General features: G+C 40.6%; 1 protein-coding gene across 1 annotated transcript in view; it reads right to left on the reverse strand.

Moving 5' to 3' along the window:
- LOC124789259 (solute carrier family 22 member 7-like) overlaps positions 1–19,896 on the reverse strand; it is a 155,098-nt gene that overhangs the window by 115,708 nt on the left and 19,494 nt on the right. The window contains exon 2 of the mRNA XM_047256556.1: positions 7,304–7,563. Within this exon, the coding sequence (XP_047112512.1) occupies positions 7,304–7,563 (260 nt within the window). The remainder of the gene's footprint in view (positions 1–7,303; positions 7,564–19,896) is intronic.

Raw genomic sequence — 19,896 nt, forward strand, 5'->3', positions numbered from 1 at the left:
AGCTGAGGTTTTATGGAAGCTGTATAAATTTATGCTAATAGGAAGGAAGCTAACGACATGACATACCATTACGAGGTTTAGACCATTAACAATTATTAGACTGCATTTTTCGTGAGCAATTGAAATAGGAAGTGACACTTGACACAAAAAATACTCCACATGTTTGCTTCTGCTATGATTCTTGAAGTGGTGTACACACTGTGAAATATTATGATCATTCACACTCCGTAATTGTACTTAATTACTGAGAGTTATTCGAACTAAGTCTGTTAGAGGTCATGTATGCATTTCTTTTGTTTATAATTCATAATGAGCAGAAGATTTGGGTCAGATGGATTACACAGAGGTTGTGTGTGGACACTGTGTCTTCGGATTGTGTGGGATGCTGAATTGAAGTTGCACTAGGATTTTATCTGTACTTGTTCGAGGAGACTGACTAGAGGAAAGAGTTGTTATGGAAGTGAAATGATATTGGTGCTGAGGTTTATATGTAGCGACGTATTATTGAGGTATTGAGAGTATATTAAGTTGTTGATTATTGGAGTTTTTGTGGACAAGAGGTAAGGTAAATGATATTGATGATCGATGTATTGAAGAAGTATTAGTGACGTATTGAGATTATGTGATGCTGTTGATTATTGGAGTTTTGGTGTATAAGAGGTAAAGTAAGTGAGGAGCATATATTTTTTTGTTGGTCTTATGGAACAAGGAGGATGAAGATGGCAGTCTAGAACACTCAAATAGAAGGAAGATAGTCTATACACACACTTTGTTAAATAACTAAGCAGTATATACTTTTTTTTTTTTTTTTGAAGAGAGGAAGTAATTTGCATATCTTGGCTCACTGACAGTTGTTCAGCAACAGTACATTTGATCTGGCTTGGCAAACATTGGTCTTGACATGATGACTATGACGTTGACTTAACTATTAGTGACTGTTATACATTGCTGCCAGTACTACTTGATACACATGATGAACATCAGATTTTGACAGAATTACATTTACACAATTAACACTATTCAATTACACAGTAGTACTTAATGTGGATGAAGGATGAGTGAGTGTGTTCTGTGTGTTTTCCTTTACTAATCCTACCCACCTATCTCCTAAATATTATTTTATTTGTTGGTAGTGGCTTGCACTGACACCCATAAATATTATAGGTTTACTGGTATTTGTGTATTGTAATAGTTAATAGGACAATTATCTGATATCATTTGTGTGTTTGTTATGATTTGTATGTTACTGTAAAAGCACTGTATGTGTATTCAAACTATTGTTCATGCCTGAACTGTCTGATTAGTGAAGATAAATATTCTGAACTGTTACCTGCATTTTTCAACATGATGTGTGACATTTGGTCGTGTTTAATTTCTGCTGATGAACAGTGTGATCAGTGCTAGTGAGTTTGATAGAACTGTTTCTACTGAAATGAAGTCACTTTTTGCTGTCTGCACCTGCTCAACATTGCTGGGTGCAACTGATGGACTACTCCTACTGAAATGGTGTCACTTGTTGGTGTCTGCACCTGCTCAACATTACTGGGTGCCACAGATGGAACTGCTTCTACTGAAATAATGTTACTTTTTGCTGTCTGCACCTACTCAACATTACTGGGTGCAACTGATGAACTGTTTCTACTGAAAAGATGTTCCCTGTTGCTGTGTGCACCTGATCAACATTGCTGATGCCACTAATGGACTGCTTCTACTGAAATGGTGTCACTTGTTGGTGTCTGTACCTGCTCTCAACATTGCTGGGTGCAACTGATGAACTGTTTTTACTGAAATGAAGTCACTTGTTGGTGTCTGCACCTGCTCAACATTGCTGGGTGCAACTGATGAACTGTACTGAAATGAAGTCACTTGTTGCTGTCTGCACCTACTTAACATTGCTGGGTGCCACTGATGGATTGCTTCTACTGAAAAGATGTTCCCTGTTGCTGTGTGCACCTGATCAACATTGCTGATGCCACTAATGGACTGCTTCTACTGAAATGGTGTCACTTGTTGGTGTCTGCACCTGCTCTCAACATTGCTGGGTGCAACTGATGAACTGTTTTTACTGAAATGAAGTCACTTGTTGCTGTCTGCACCTACTCAACATTGCTGGGTGCCTCTGATGGACTGCTTCTACTGAAATAATGTCACTTGTTGCTGTCTGCACCAACTCAACATTACTGGGTGAAACTGATGGACTGCTTCTACTGAAATGATGTCACTTGTTGGTGTCTGCACCTGCTCTCAACTTTACTGGGTGCCACTGATGAACTGCTTCTACTGAACTAATGTGACTTGTTGCTGTGTGTACCTCTTGAACTTTACTGGTGCCACAGATGGAACTGCTTCTACTGAATAATGTCACTTGTTGCTGTCTGCACCTACTCAACATTGCTGGGTGCCTCTGATGAACTGCTTCTACTGAATTAATGTGACTTGTTGCTGTGTGTACCTCTTGAACTTTACTGGGTGCCACTGATGAACTGCTTCTACTGAACTAATGTGACTTGTTGCTGGGTGTACCTGCTAAACTTTACTGGGTGCAACTGATGGACTGCTTTTACTGAAAAGATGTTACCTGTTGGTGTTCTTTTTTTGTATAAACTAATCATTGAAAGCATTTTATGTGAACATTTGTATAAACTGATTTTTTGTATATTGTGTAAACTATTATGTAAAGCCACATGTATGAAAAGAAGTTGTATTGCTTACTGTATTTCATATATTAGGTTACTGTAAGGTCAGTGCAAAGCCAAAATTTTTAACTAATTATGTAATATTTAGGTATTAATATTATCTTTTATTTTTGTCTGTATTTTTGTGGACGAATTTGGTGGTATTTTCACCACCAATGCTGGCAAAAATACCATCAAATTCTGGCCTGTGGAGGAGGGGCATATGAAAGGTGGCTACACTGTGCCACTGCGCCAGAGAGTGCGCCAAAGAGTACTATTAAGCCGCCTCCACAGTGCGTGTTAAGAGATCGTGGCAGTCAGTGGTTGTTGAGAGCCCGTAGAGGAGAGTGTGTGTTAAGAGTTCGTACCGAGATGTGCTAGTGGGCACTGCTTGTCGTGAAGTTGGAGTAAGATGTTGTAGTAAAGAGTGTTGTTCCATGTTTTATGCAGTTATTTGATGGGAGAGATAGCAGATGTTATTGTAATGAGTGCATTTCGTCAATATATATGAAGGTAAAATTTATAATGTTCCTTTATTAGTTGTGTATCTGAAATAATGTGTCACTACAGGTTCAGTCAACAAAGCATCTGGCTCGTGTTCTTGTATTAGAGTGAATTTTGGTTTTCTTGCGTAATTATAGTTTTTCTAAATTTCTTTTGTCACGTCAGTATAATTGGTATCAAAATTCTTGTCTTGTTGGAAAAGAACCGTGCCAGATGTGGACGTTGAGTCACACTCCCACATACAGAACAGTGACTCTTGTGCTTATTGGTCTTGTTGGTTTTCTTTTTTTTTTTAGTTGCTGGGGACTTAATTAATTAACTGTGTTTACGGAAATTTTCTTACATTGTTCTTTGCAGTCAGATAGCGTAATAATACTAGTCAGGGCCAACCGATTACGAGACACTGCGTAATCGGACTTACAGCTAACAAAATAAAAAAACAAAAATATTTTCAATCAAATTTATTTAATTAAGCCCCCATGCAACAGAGACAACAGATCATTTAGTTTTATTGGTGAAAAAATACTGGTTAAAAGCATCGTCTAGTGACCTCAGAACCATGATGATGGTGCTAGAACCTTTGCCATGTGTTCACTACGTCATTCAAAACTACATTTGTGCCTCACGTCGGATATTACTGCATAATGTACACGTGTAAGTACGTAACTATGACCCTCTGTATCCCACAAACTGACTGTCATTCTGAACAATGTTTCAAGGTTCCTCGACATCATCGTCTTCAGAACATATGATGAAAATTTCGACGAACTGTCATTAATACGTGTTACTGAAGTTTCTCTGCCACAACTCGTACTTTTGGAACCGAAAAATCATGGTTTATTAGGATTATCTCAGGAAGTGCCCACGAAGAAATGGTCCTTTTATAAGTTGCCTTACATCCATCCTGGACCAGACTGAATGCAGAAGAACCAACCGCTCAGTTTCTCTGGACTGGAGGAAGTGTGTAATGTTTTAATTTGACCATGTGCTGCAGAATAGTTTTATATGCAGCAGAAAGACTTAACCCGGTAAGAACAGGAGTACGTAAGAGGCTAGAACTGACGGAACGAAAAACTCTCAGGCGGACAGTGGGACCTCGAAGAACAAAAGGCACATCCTCAGAATGGATCAGGGGAGGTTAACACAGCAAATAATACAGTTTCTGGTGAGCAAGAGAACCAAAGTACACCGAATCCAAGAGGTGCAAAGGTATCTAGAAGAAATGCGAATGTAGGAATCAGGGAAATACAATAGAGTAATTTTTAAGTAAAAAATGCAGGCTTTCACAGGTTTAGAGAACATAACTAGACACAGAACAGAATCATCATGGGCGGAAGAACGAAGAAAGATGCAAAGTACGCGAATGAAAGAATATTGGACAAGGAGAAAGATCAGAAGAAACGAAACAGAAGCGAATCAACGTGGTCCTCAAATGGCCAAAACGAAAATAAGAAGAAGAAGCTAGAGCTTGGCCGTCCTTCCTATAGGTATACAAATGGTTACTAGGCCAAGAACTATCCAGAACGCTTGACCCCTTGTCTCTGTGATCAACAGAACCTGAGACATGACTCTCTGAAATGCTAGCTGTCGTGCACGGACCGATTCATATGTTTTATGTGGACAGTGCAGCTCACATTATCCTGTTGTACTGGTATAATATATACAATCTTCACCAGATATTTGTGGTCCTCGCTGTGTGTATGCTCCCTGAACTGCACCTAATTAGTAAATAAACAATTTCAGGATGAAACTGTAGTTGGTTGCTGCAGCATCAAGAGAACAAGTGCAGACAAGAAACAGGTGTGTGAGGTCTAGGCGCTCGGTCATAAGATATTCTGGCCCAAGTGCATGTTTTACGTAATACTGAGTGCAGTCGTATGAGGGATTTTGTGTGTTTAACTCCACCACCCCACCCACCCACCAACCCATCCCCACCTCTGTCCCAGGCCGCTGGCAAAATGGTAAAAGCCAACTATACCTCTAAACCCTACGTACAAAGTTTGGGGATCTGGTATTAACTGCACCCACTACGTATGTTGGAGTTCTAAGACAAAAGAAGACTAATTAAAGATGGCTAATTTTCCCGTCAATGGAAAACTAAAACATCTTAAGACGTTTACAACCGGAAGTATCCCCTGCCTTGCACTTCATAGTGGTTTGCAGGGTATGGATGTAGATATAGATTCTGTGCGTCGGTTTTCTTACTGATTCTCGGTAAAGATAAGCTTTAAAAAGGTGCAGATTTCACAGTGTATTCAATGTCAAAACTAATAGAAGTTTCTGTGTGACAATACCAACAACAGTCAAATCACAATAACCATTCGAATTGTCATAAAAATTATAACAATTAAAAAGTCAACAATGACGAGGTGTTTCCAAAAGCTGCATGGCTGTATGTAGGGACTTTATTCCCAACTACCGGTTTCACGGCAGTATAGACGCATTTCAAGTTTATCTTTCAAGAATACAAACCACTGAGTGAAATTTTGAAATTGTAGAAATAAAGCACATTAATACAGATGTGTGGTTTTTGGAAATGCCCTTTCAATCTCGACTTTTCGACTGTCGTAATTTTTATGATAATTTGAGTGATTACTGAGTGTTATTTTTGTTATTATAAACAATGTCTCTGACACTTGATTGTCCTCCCCATAAAGTGGTTTCTAATACAAATTTTTCCTGGAGCCCTCTTCGTAATGAGTAGTCTAAACTGCTTTTAAGTACTGGTAGTGCTTACTTTTGTGCGTACGGTGGTCAGACATCTTTAAGTTAGGATCCGTCGTTGCCTTTAAAATGTGTCCTACAGTCGTAACTTCGCTCGATTTAGATGTTTCTCCAAAATATGACAGTGAATGTAGTTGCACGCTTTGCACATATCCCGTATTATAGGTAAGCAAGTTGCGCTATCTGTTTATTATTTTTCAAATTGAAAGTACAACACTTTCTGTTTTCACTACATTTTGTGAATGGTAACATTAAACCAAGATTGGTCTTTGCCATTTTTTTTCATCTTATGCTGTACACACATGTATAACAAGCTGTACTTAGTGTGTTTCAACTTCCATTGAAGTACTAGGCAGTTGTAGTAGATCAAAGCCAAAATTATCAACGAAAACGCACTCAATGCTGGTGTAATATTCTACAATATTTCTTATTTATTTTACAAATAGGTTTTCGTCCGATACGTGATCTACAGGTACAAAGATAAGCATTTGGCGCGGTGAAGTTCTGTTCGAGCAAATATTTTAAACTAATGCTTCTATAGAGTATCTCCATTTCCAGAGTTGAAAAATGTTAACATTAGATTTTAGGATTAAAACAACTTGTTTTCTTTCAGTGTAAATAATAACTAAGATAAAATATGTGACACAGTAATTAATGGACCATAAACAAATTACAACAGTTGTTCACAGAAGAGAATAAACTGAACAATACGTATTCGAAAGGTGTGCCTGAACAAAATTATTTTTTCTTTAGCAGTTCCTAAATTACAAACAGATAAGATAGAGTAGAGAAATTAAGCAGGTAAGTGAAGCAGCTGTGATTATACAACATGTTTTTTATTTCACAAGAAGAGAAATTATGTAACTGAAAGAGAGGAAAATGGAGCATGTGAGTAAGGGAGAGCGGACGGGGGTAATTTACAACATGTCCTGGCTGGGATTATGACAAGTATCTGCAGTTTGAAGTGGCGAATAAGGGAATTGCATCTGGTCATTCTGTACTAAGCTTAGGCTGATGGATATATGTTTGTTAGTTCCAATTACTTCGAGATAGTTCGTCTTCCTTCCTTTATTTTATCTTAGATAAATAATGTTACATAGCATTTACACTGAAACAATCCCTCTTGTTTTATTATTAAACCTAACGTTTACATTTTACATGTCTGGAAATGGAGATGCTTTCTAGATGCACTAGTTAAAATACATGATGCAACAAAATTTCACTGCAGCACATACTTATCTTTGTACCTGACGGTTGCATAAGAGCCGAAAATCGGTTTGTGCAAAAATAATGAATACTGTAGAATTTTACATCAAAGTTGTGTGTGTTTCCATTCATACTGTATAAAACATTCTACCAAGAATGGATCGATGAAAGCTAAAACATTTACCACTACAAACCTCGGTATGGTGAGGTTCTTCCACTGCTCAACTGAAAGGTTGGAAAGCTCCCTGCCAGGGACGTAGCACCAGTGATCAGGAGTCTGCATAGCCAGGTAGAACATGTTGACACTCATCAGATCGAAGCATGAGGCAAAGCAAACGAAGACGATGTTCAGCCTCGTCTGGAACTTCCCCCGGGACCCAATAGCGTCCAGGACCTCTTCGAATGCTGGAGAAGCCTTTGTTTTTGTACTGCATTCATGGATTCCAGTCCTCTCCTGAAAATGAACAACCAAGCAGCGGTGACAGGGAAAGGTAGTGAGTCCCCAGGAAAGCAGCAGACATTTGTTTTTTGTTTGTACCGGCTACCCGGCAACAATTTTATGTCTCTATAGAATTATCTAGTTCTGTTTCCAGTGACCAACAGCAGCAAAGTTACAAGTCTCATTGTCGGTAATGAGCCTAATGTATAATGGTACATTGTTTGCTGTGGCAAAAGTAGCTAATTTCTTATGACAAAATTTTAATGAGTTTCTTTTATTTATGTCTATGTATAATCAGTCAGTCCATCCTGTTTGCTGTCTTCTTTTACAATTATTGTTTTTTTTTCTTTGTTGGATTCAATTCTTATATGCCTGTGACTCACTCATGTCAATATTTGGTGTTTGAGGTATTATTAGCATGTCCAGTAGCTGATGATCGATTGAGATGGAGCTGTGACGAGGTACGATTTAATGGTAGACTTATGATGGATTCTAGAGGGGGAGAAGTTGCTGCTGGTCAATTTTTCCACTGTCAGGATGCATCAGTTGCATGACGTAGTCTTCGTTCGACTCATATACAGCCACGTGTTCTGTATATGATTTAAAGCACTGTCTACTTGCGACTGTTAACGGTAAACCTATCGGTCATCAGTATACTTTTAGACGAACAGGATGCATTTGGGGGAAAAGCAGGACTTTCGCCTTGGCGCCGCGAGGCATTTCAGCGAGACTTGGCGGCTGGGGCTACACGGGCCGCGAGACTGTCAGTGTAGTAGCTCTATCTCATAGTTTGTGATTGTACATGGATGAGAATGCAGTCTTTTAGGATGACGATTTCCCCCAGTACTGTGATGCTTTTCTTTCCATCAGCTGTTATAGCGTGTTTTGGCTTTGGTTAGGGAGATTTTTTTTTTTTTTTAGTAGGTGTGTGTGTGTAGTGGTCTCTGACGTCAAAAAGGGATATGCTATACTCTTGCAGGTAAGACACTTTTTCTAAATTCGTCTCTGTCCAACACCAGGATCTAGTCAGTTGGACGCTTTTACCCCTAGCATGTAGGTGTTGGGTAGAGTTTGAGTGTTTCTGTTGCTGGTTTCGAGTGGTATAAATCTTTTTTATGCTGTGCATACATTTGTGTAATTATGGCGGATCTTTGTGATTAATTATGTAATTAGGATAGATATTTGAGTAAGTTTGGTGTGGTATCACGAATTTTTTTCCAGCTGGATAACGCAAGCTTTATGGTATAGTTACTTTTTGCGATTTTAAGCCCTCCTTGTGCAGCGCTATGCATGTTGTTGTTGTTGTGGTCTTCAGTCCTGAGACTGGTTTGATGCAGCTCTCCATGCTACTCTATCCTGTGCAACTTCATCTCCCAGTACTTACTGCAACCTACATCCTTCTGAATCTGTTTAGTGTATTCATCTCTTCGTCTCCCTCTACGATTTTTACCCTCCACACTACCCTCCAGTACTAAATTGGTGATGCCTTGATGCCTCAGAACATATCCTACCAACCGATCCCTTCTTCTAGTCAAGTTGTGCCACAAACTTCTCTTCTCCCCAATCCCATTCAATATCTCCTCATTAATTATATGATCTAATCTTCAGCATTCTTCTGTAGCACCACATTTCGAAAGCTTCTATTCTCTTCTTGTCCAAACTAGTTATCGTCCATGTTTCACTTCCATACATGGCTACGCTCCATACAAATACTTTCAGAAACGGCTTCATGACACTTAAATCTATACTCGATGTTAACAAATTTCTCTTCTTCAGAAACGCTTTCCTTGCCATTGCCAGTCTACATTTTATATCCTCTCTACTTCGACCATGCACTATGCATATAGTTGTGAAATTAGGACCGATCTTTATGATTAATTAAGTAATTACGATGGATAATTGAGTCAGCTTGCCAAGCAAAATAAATGAAGTACACTAACTTAACCTTCCTCTACCGCATGTAGACAGTTTCTATGTGTTAGGAGGTGGACTTACGATTTCCATCCAGTAGAATCAGGGTTCAAGTGGCTGGCAAGTTGCATTTTTTTACTTGCACTGTGTGTTTGTGCATTGAATTATTTTCAGGTGTTTGAATGCATTATTTCAGTGATCTACGAGTAGTTTGCATGTCTGCATGGTGTGTACTGGATTATTTGAGTAACTTACGAGTTGTTTGCGTCTCTGCATATCTGCATAATGCATTATTTAAAAGCAGTTTCCAGGTCTGTAAACTGTATATTGTCACCCCAAGCACGTCAGAGTGAGTGTTCTGCATCAGCATAATAAATAAATAAATTAGGTGAAATCTGTGGCTAAATAAATTGTTCAAAAAATAAATAAAGTACGCTCCTTCCTCTCTCCAACTGCCCACAACAGGCTGATCCCTTTTTCACATCAATTTCCCCCCCCCCCCTCTAGACCACTGGCAAGGTGAGTTTTTGTACCAGCGTAAATAAATAAACTGGGTGACATCCGTCCCTCAATGTGTGTAGGAAATATGGTTGGGTGACCTTGAAAAGTAGTTGAAACTAGGTGTCTGAAAGTGTAGTGAACCCCTTATCTTACCTACATGATGGTGGTACTGCCTCTAATTGCTTAAATAAAGACATATGTCCAGAGCTGAATGAGTGCATGTAATACAGGTACTAAAACATGGACCACCTATATCTCAGCCTCTTGTGGCAGTAACACGACACTAAAGCTGTGGGTAGATAATAAATTTAAACAAATTTGATCAAAGTTAAACAAATTTATACAAATTTAAAGAAATTTGAGCAAATTTAAACAAATTTATAAAAAATGGTTCAAATGGCTCTGAGCACTAGGGGACTTAACTTCTTTGGTCATCAGAGAACTTAGAACTACTTAAACCTAACTAACCTAAGGACATCACACACATCTATGCCCGAGGCAGGATTCGAACCTGCGACCATAGCGGTCATGTGGTTCCAAACTGTAGCGCCTAGAACCGCTCGCCCACTCCGGCTGGCCAAATTTATAAAAATTATAATTGAATTGAATGAGCAGTCTCCAGTGGGGGTGACACGATACTAACTCACCTCACCTACAAGAGTAAGCTCTTAGAGCAAAATTCACACACATTTTCCACGAGGACGGTGAACACACTTGATGGTGGTACTGGTTCTAATTGTTTAAGTAAAGACTTATGTCCGGTTCCTAGGAAGAATTACTTAGGTTAGTGGAGGTGCCCTTACTTTCCCACCATTTTCTTAGGTTAGTAGAGGTAGCCCAACTGACCCATCTTCCCGCCAAAAGCTGCCATTTTGGATAATGGCACTTGCATCATCAGCTGACGTCACGTGGCGCCACGTACTTGCGTCACGACCGCCATATTGGATAACAGTACTTTGGGGTAGAAACCGCCAATTTCACAAGTAGTTAATGGTAGGTTTTGAGTGACTTAGACCACACGAAGCCATGAATGAAGTTGTTAACAAGGCACTGTGTAAGCTGCTGGTGGCTCCATAACGGTGTGGGCTGTGTTTACATGTAAAGTACTGGTTCCTCTGGTCCAACTGAATCAATCTCTGATAGGAAATGATTATGTTCGGCTACGTGGAAATCAGTTGCAGCCATTTATGGACTTTATGTTTCCAAACGATGATGGAATATTTATGGATCACAGATTCCTTCTCGCTGGGCCACAACTGTTCGCCATTTGCTTGAAGAACATTCCGGACAACTCGAGCAAATGATTCAGCCACCCAGATCAAAAAATTTCAAATGTGTGTGAAATCTTATGGGACTAAACTGCTAAGGTCATCAGTCCCTGAGCTTACACACTACTTAACCTAAATTATCCTAAGGACAAACAGACACACCCTTGCCTGAGGGAGGACTCGAACCTCTGCCAGAACCAGCCGCACAGTCCATGACTACAGCGCCTGATTCCAAATGGTTCAAATGGCCCTGAGCACTATGAGACTTAACTTCTAAGGTCATCAGTCCCCTAGAACTTAGAACTAATTAAACCTAACTAACCTAAGGACATCACACACATCCATGCCCGAGGCAGGATTCGAACCTGCGACCGCAGCGGTCGCGCGGTTCCAGCCTATAGCGCGTAGAACCGCTCGGCCACCCGGCGGGCACAGCGCCTGAGACCGCTCGGCTAATCCCGCGCGGCCCACCCAGATCGCCTGACATGAATTCCATCGAACATTTATAGGACACAATCGAGAGCTCAGTTCGTGCACAAAACCCTGTGAAGTCAACATTTTTGCAATTATGGAGGGCTACGGAGGTAGCATGGCTCAGTTGGACTTGTTGAGTCCATGCCATGTCCAGTTCTTGCAATATGCTGGGCAGAACGAGGTCCGACACGATGTTAGGAGGTATCTTATGACCTTTGTCACCTCGGTATAAACACCCTGTGACCACCCCAAGGTGTTCGCTTCCTGCCAACTTGAATGTTGGTGAATACAACAATACGAGGTGAATTCAAGTTCTAAGGCCTCCGATTTTTTTTCTCCGGACTGGAAAGAGATAGAAACATGCGCATTGTTTTAAAATGTGGCCGCGTTTGTTGTCAATACGTCCCAGAGATGGCAGCACGATATGGCAGATGGAATTTTACCGCCAGCGGCGAGAATGAGAACTGTTTTAAATACTTAAAATGGCGACGTTTTCCTTACTTGAACAGCATGCAATCATTCGTTTTCTGAATTTGCGTGGTGTGAAACCAATTGAAATTCATCGACAGTTGAAGGAGACATGTGGTGATGGAGTTACGGATGTGTCGAAAGTGCGTTCGTGGGTGCGACAGTTTAATGAAGGCAGAACATTGTGTGACAACAAACCGAAACAACCTCGGGCTCGCACAAGCCGGTCTGACAACATGATCGAGAAAGTGGAGAGAATTGTTTTGGGGGATCGCCGAATGACTGTTGAACAGATCGCCTCCAGAGTTGGCATTTCTGTGGGTTCTGTGCACACAATCCTGCATGACGACCTGAAAATGCGAAAAGTGTCATCCAGGTGGGTGCCACGAATGCTGACTGACGACCACACGGCTGCCCGTGTGGCATGTTGCTGAGCAATGTTGACGCACAACGACAGCACGAATGGGACTTTCTTTTCGTCGGTTGTGACAATGGATGAGACGTGGATGCCATTTTTCAATCCAGAAACAAAGCGCCAGTCAGCTCAATGGAAGCACACAGATTCACCGCCACCAAAAAAATTTCGGGTAACCGCCAGTGCTGAAAAAATGATGGTGTCCATGTTCTGGGACAGCCAGGGCGTAATCGTTACCCATTGCGTTCCAAAGGGCACTACGGTAACAGGTGCATCCTACGAAAATGTTTTGAGGAACAAATTCCTTCCTGCACTGCAACAAAAACGTCCGGGAAGGGCTGCGCGTGTGCTGTTTCACCAAGACAACGCACCCACACATCGAGCTAACGTTACGCAACAGTTTCTTCGTGATAACAACTTTGAAGTGATTCCTCATGCTCCCTACTCACTTGACCTGGCTCCTAGTGACTTTTGGCTTTTTCCAACAATGAAAGACACTCTCCGTGGCCGCACATTCGCCAGCCGTGCTGTTATTGCCTCAGCGATTTTCCAGTGGTCAAAACAGACTCCTAAAGAAGCCTTCGCCGCTGCCATGGAATCATGGCGTCAGCGTTGTGAAAAATGTGTACGTCTGCAGGGCGATTACGTCGAGAAGTAACGCCAGTTTCATCGATTTCGGGTGAGTAGTTAATTAGAAAAAAAATCGGAGGCCTTAGAACTTGAATGCACCTCGTATAGAAATTTACGTTGAAAACACAAAACAGATAACTTGAAGTGGTATATCAAGACAAGTGACCACATTTGACGCTGCGCTTGATAAATTTGATGGATGAAGAGTGGCTTATTATAATTGTGAGAACTCACTCTTGCCTGTAAGGGGCGAGGGAATGTAAGAACAGGAGACAGTAACAAACTATGAATAATAATTGCGAAAGCAATCGATAAGTCCTACACAAAATCAGTATCAAGAAACGAACAAAACCAGTGGACATTATAAATGAGGACTGATTGGCTCAAAAACAGGCAGCTTGTTTTGTAATATCCCGAAACAGCGGGAAGAGCGTCCTGGATATGATGAGCTAGGCCGGCAGTCATTAAAACACAAGCTTTTTACAGAAACTATATCTACATCCTCTTCTACGCAAATACTCAGAAAGCCACCGTACGGTGCTAGGGGGAGGGTACCCTGTGCCACTAATCATTTCCTTTCCTGTTCCACTCGTAAATAGAGCGAGGGAAAAACGACTGTCTGTATACCTTCATAAGAGCCCTAATTTCTCGTATCTATCTTCGTAGTCCATCATCAGCAACTTTTGAATTTCGTTAATAAACCATGGTGGAAGTTTCCCATCCTTTATCCACTTACTAGGCACATAATTCCCGAGACCAGGCTTTACAATCTGCTTGAACTTTCCTCATAATTCCTCTACGTCGCTCTTGCTGGAACTAAGTGACATCAGTTCAGCCTCTAAGTGAGATGCTAACATCTTATCTGCTCTATATAGCAGAAACGCTCTCCTAGCCGTCTTGACTGTTTTATTAACTTTTGTAGCCATAGCTGCTAAAATGGCATCATGAACGCTATCCCTGTTTCTATCTTGATCAACTTTTTCCTCCGAAAGCTGAAATATTTTGTTGATTGCGTAGGGAAAAATGACTATCTACATCCACGTGACTACTCTCTACCTCACATTTAAGTGCCTGGCAGGGGGCGTAGTAAAATACGAGAAAAATAAGAGAAAAAATGAGATCGCTCAGAAAGATTTAGTTCTTCATTTTTCCCGCGTTGTATTCGAGAGAGGAACGGTCGAGAAATAGTCTGGAAGAGGCTCTGTGAACTGTAGAGCAGTTCCGTAGACGCAGATGGAGCCCTCCGTATGTCTTGCAGACTACGTGGCCATTGAAGTTAAAGGCGTACATAATAACACGCATTACCATAAAAATGGGTTGCCGAAAAATCAAATTGATTTTGTGAATAAAGAAGTAGATAGTGTCGGAAGTTCCATGCGGCTTTTCGCGGATGATGCTGTAGTATACAGAGAAGTTGCAGCATTAGAAAATTGTAGCGAAATGCAGGAAGATCTGCAGCGGATAGGCACTTGGTGCATGGAGTGGCAACTGTCCCTTAACATAGACAAATGTAATGTATTGCGAATACATAGAAAGGATCCTTTATTGTATGATTATATGATAGTGGAACAAACACTGGTAGCAGTTACTTCTGTAAAATATCTGGGAGTATGCGTGCGGAACGATTTGAAGTGGAATGATCATATAAAATTAATTGTTGGTAAGGCGGGTACCAGGTTGAGATTCATTGGGAGAGTGCTTAGAAAATGTAGTCCATCAACAAAGGAGGTGGCTTACAAAACACTCGTTCGACCTATACTTGAGTATTGCTCATCAGTGTGGGATCCGTACCAGATCGGTTTGACGGAGGAGATAGAGAAGATCCAAAGAAGAGCGGCGCGTTTCGTCACAGGGTTATTTGGTAAGCGTGATAGGGTTACGGAGATGTTAAGCAAACTCAAGTGGCAGACTCTGCAAGAGAGGCACTCTGCATCGCGGTGTAGCTTGCTCGCCAGGTTTCGAGAGGGTGCGTTTCTGGATGAGGTATCGAATATATTGCTTCCCCCTACTTATACCTCCCGAGGAGATCACGAATGTAAAATTAGAGAGATTAGAGCGCGCACGGAGGCTTTCAGACAATCGTTCTTCCCGCGAACCATACGCGACTGGAACAGGAAAGGGAGGTAATGACAGAGACACGTAAAGTGCCCTCCGCCACACACCGTTGGGTGGCTTGCGGAGTATAAATGTAGATGTAGATGTAGATGAAGTCTTAGTTGCAACGTAGGCGGTACAGTGGTTTGCTTTTTCAAAGCAACCATCCCTGCATTTGCCTTAGGAGTTTTAGAGAAACCGCAGAAAACTTAAAATCCTAACCTTCGTTCATCCATAGTTGAAATGGAAGACAGTGGGACGTCAGCTGTTATAAATTTATATTAAAAATAAAGGAATTCCTCCAGCTGTATTTAAGGAATCGATTTAGTTTGGCAACTATTTACAACGTTGAAACTAGTTGCCAAAATAAAATCGACACCTTAAATACAGCTGCAGCAATTTCTTCATTTTTAATATACAATCTTAACAGCTGTATTTGACCATGGTCCTCCAATACTGGAAGAAGACAGGAAGATCTGGGTTTAACATCTCGTCGACGGTGAGGCCATTAGAGACGGACTGCATGTTCAGATTGAGAACAGGTGGGGAAGGGAATTATGGTATTCACCACTATTAAATCTCCGCGCCGACCAGCAGCGCGCTCCATTACGCGCGGCCAAAAAATGCGTCGTCGGCCGCACTTGTCCTTGCACCGCCCCCTACTAACATCACAGGTCGGCTTCGCGTGAGCGCGCGCGATTGGTCACCCATAACACTCAGCGATTGGCCGCCTTACACTGTACCGCGACCCCAGCCGCCGGCTCGGTTAACTATGGAGCCTCATTTAATGCAGCAACTGACGTCTTCAAGTGAGTTCTCACCGCGCTGTGTTCTACTCTACAACTTGGAAGTGCTACACTGCAGTGGACCTGCTGTTCGATACTGATTTGGCTGCACTCTGGACTTGGAATCGGAATGCTATACTGGAAGTTGGACTCGAATGTTCCCTAGGCTTAGTACGTCGACGGGATTCTGATTTCCGCTGGAAGTCTGCTTTTCACTTGCACTCCCTGGACATTGGTATAAGCGCCATCGTTTTATGTAATTTTCCATGAAGTGTTCATCTACAACTTGGCGCCCAGTAACACAGTTATTTGCATCAGTGCAGTGTCAATAAGTCGAGAATGGTGATATATTTATCGTGTTATTCCTAGTTATAACACAATAAAATGGCGATGGGCCAGGACCCACCTACACTGGAAGTTCTACTCACGCAACTTACTCATCAGCAGAACGAGAACCAAAAGCATCTAATGAAAAAGTCCTTGCAGACAAACAAAAACTACAAGAAGCGAAATGTAGTGTGAGGAGGGCTATGCGAGCGGCGTTCAATGAATTCGAAAGTAAACTTCTATGTACTGACTTGGCAGAAAATCCTAAGAAATTTTGGTCTTATGTCAAAGCGGTAGGTGGATCAAAACAAAATGTCCAGACACTCTGTGATCAAAATGATACTGAAACGGAGGACGACAGACTAAAGGCCGAAATACTAAATGTCTTTTTCCAAAGCTGTTTCACAGAGGAAGGCTGCATTGTAGTTCCTTCTCTAGAGTGACGCACAGATGACAAAATGGTATACATAGAAATAGATGACAGAGGGATAGAAAAACAATTAAAATCGCTCAAAAGAGGAAAGGCCGCTGGACCTGATGGGATACCAGTTCGATTTTACACAGACTACGCGAAGGAACTTGCCCCTCTTATTGCAGTGGTGTACCGTAGGTCTCTAGAAGAGCGTAGCGTTCCAAAACATTGGAAAAGGGCACACGTCATCCCCGTTTTCAAGAAGGGACGTCGAACAGATGTGCGGAACTATTGAAAGGTGGTTACACTGAGTCACAGCGCCAGAGATTGCGACAAAGATTATTATTCCGCCGCCTCCAATGGGCGCTGTAGTAGTTCAGAGGGTGTCGAGGGCAGTTGTTGTTCTGTTGGGATGAGAGAGTAGACGATCTGAGTGTTGTACTGTTTGGTTGGTGTAATGTATAGATGGAAGAAGATGCAATTGTCAGAATATATTTGAGAAAGGAGATGGGCTTTTGATTTATGATGCTGGTGTAATGAAATATTTTCGTCAATATGTAATGAGGTAAATAGGTGTTATAGTTTTCTTTAATAACAATCCCTCTTGCTCACAGTCAACAAAGCATCTGGCTCATGTTCCTTTATTAGACTTGTAATTCTGGTTTCTATGTGCAATTATAGTACTTCTAGTTTTTCAATTAATTCATTGTAAATGGTGTTTAAAATATTTTGTCGTATTGAGAAAGAACAGAGCCAGATACATGTACGTTGAGTCACACTACCACACTCAGAACAGTTACACTTGTGCTTTGTTGTTTCGTTGTAGTTGCAGGGGACTTAATTAATCAATTGTGTTAATGGAAATTCCTTGTCATTCTTTATTTTTATTTTATGCAGTCAGATTGCGTGCTAATACTAGTCAGGTCCAACCGGTTACGAGACTTAGTAACCGGTCATACAGCTAGTAAAATTATTGCGTTTATTCATTAATATTAGTCTTTTCTTTTTAGTTAAGCCCCCATGCACGTGGCGACCGCCGCTTCGGATCGTCCCTTGGAATTCTTTTCATAGTAAAAATAGTAGACAGTAGTATTGTTGTAGTCTATATTGCAAGTGTAGAATTTGTAATTGAACATTTATAATTGTCTTGTCATTCTTCTAATGGTATTTTTGAAGATTTTAATCTTTGATGTGTCGTATAAAGGTTTGACAATTTTGTGCAATTGTGAAGGTTTTAATTGTTCGTTAATCGTGTTTGTCAAGAAGCATTTCGTGTGAATGGTATTGTTGGTGATAAAGTGTTATATTGTGTGTAATTTTCGTATACTGACGAGTTTTGTATGTTTTGTAAATGATTACGCAATCGATGAAAAAGGTAAGAATGATGGATAGTCAGAATAACGAATTTGTTAACATGGCGAACTCGCCAACACAGGAGAACAGTTTGGTGAATAATAAAGTAGAAACCAATTTAATAAGCCGGGAAAATAGTCCGGAACCAGTTCAAATTTTTTCACAATTGAAAAATTTTCAGAATACGAGATTAACGTTAGAAGATTCTGGAATAGTATCGAACACAGATAGCTTTACGGCTATGACGAAGGAAGTTAGTTTTATGGTAAATGTTAGGGGCGAAAAGAATTTCGAACCACTTAATATGGAGCAGTTGATGAGGGCAATATTAAATTTGGGATCACAAATTGGAACAATTAAAACTGATATGGGAACAATGAAAACACAGTTAGGATCTGAATTTAAAACAGAGATGGGAACAATGGCAACGCGGTTAGACTCACGAATAGGGACATGTTTTGAAAACATGAAAGATGAATTAAAGAAAGAAATTAGAGAAGAAGTACAACCGATTTTGAATGCTCACAATAACAGATTAACTTCAATAGAAAATAGACAAAAGGAACAGGATAGAGAACAGGAAGAAAGAGATCGCGTGATAGTACAAAAATTTTCAGAGTTAAATTTACAGCGTACGCACGATACGGAAGAAATATTTGAAACAATCGAGGAATCCGTACAAAATGACAAAATAAATAACCTAAAACAACAATATGAACAGTTAACTACTAAATGTGTCAATACTGAAACCCGAGTCGCGACACGTACGGAAGACGTAAATAAACAGAAAGAACAAATAGGTGACTTAACGGAAAAGGTTGAGGAGATTTCAGATAAATTGACAAATCTTAGTTTAAATGGGAACAGAGATTCAGATGATACAGCTCCATTGCCATTTGCAGGAACAGAAGAGAAAATCAGGGCAAATTTAATGAACGCGTTAAAAGGGAATTTGAGGCTTTACGAAAGCAAGTTACACAAATTGAAAGCGAAATCGTAGGAAAAGACAGTAAAAGAAATTTAGAATCACCGATAGGGGGGGGGGGTTTGAAGAAAGTAATTTATTTCATTTACGAGACGCAACAAGAGAGCGCCATGCTCGCGAACTTGACAATAATCGACATTCCGACTGGGACAGACGCGGTAGGTCTTTGTCGCCACGAGGCGAAAACTTCGACTATAAACACTTTTTAACTGTTCGGAAATTTAAGTTCTTTCGCAATTCTAATAATGACATACATCCATGTTCATGGTTAGATCAATTTATGTACGCACTTCCGCCAAATTGGCCACTGAGTCACAAACTGGAATTTATGTGTGGATATTTAGAAAACGAACCGGCGACGCGCATGCGCGCACTTATTAGAGATTTTAATAATTTAAACTATTTTTATCATGCATTTCTATCGGCATATTGGTCGGAAAACACGGAAGACAGAGTCAAACATAGTCTTATTATGCAGTGTAATTTTAAACAGTCTGAGTTCCGCACGCCGGCAGAATACTTTGAAGACGTGATTCAAAAGAATCAATTCCTTTCCAATCCTAATAGCCCGACTGAACTGTTTAACTAAGCTGCCACAATCGATAAGATACATTGTTTTAGCCGGAAGATGTAAAGACGATATTGAAACTTTTAAGACTTCGCTGCAAGAAGTATGACGACGACGATGTAACTTCTTATAATTTTTTCAGTAACGGTAACCACAA

This window comes from Schistocerca piceifrons, chromosome 3 (assembly GCF_021461385.2).
Source record: "Schistocerca piceifrons isolate TAMUIC-IGC-003096 chromosome 3, iqSchPice1.1, whole genome shotgun sequence".
Classification (NCBI taxonomy): Eukaryota; Metazoa; Arthropoda; class Insecta; order Orthoptera; family Acrididae; genus Schistocerca; species Schistocerca piceifrons.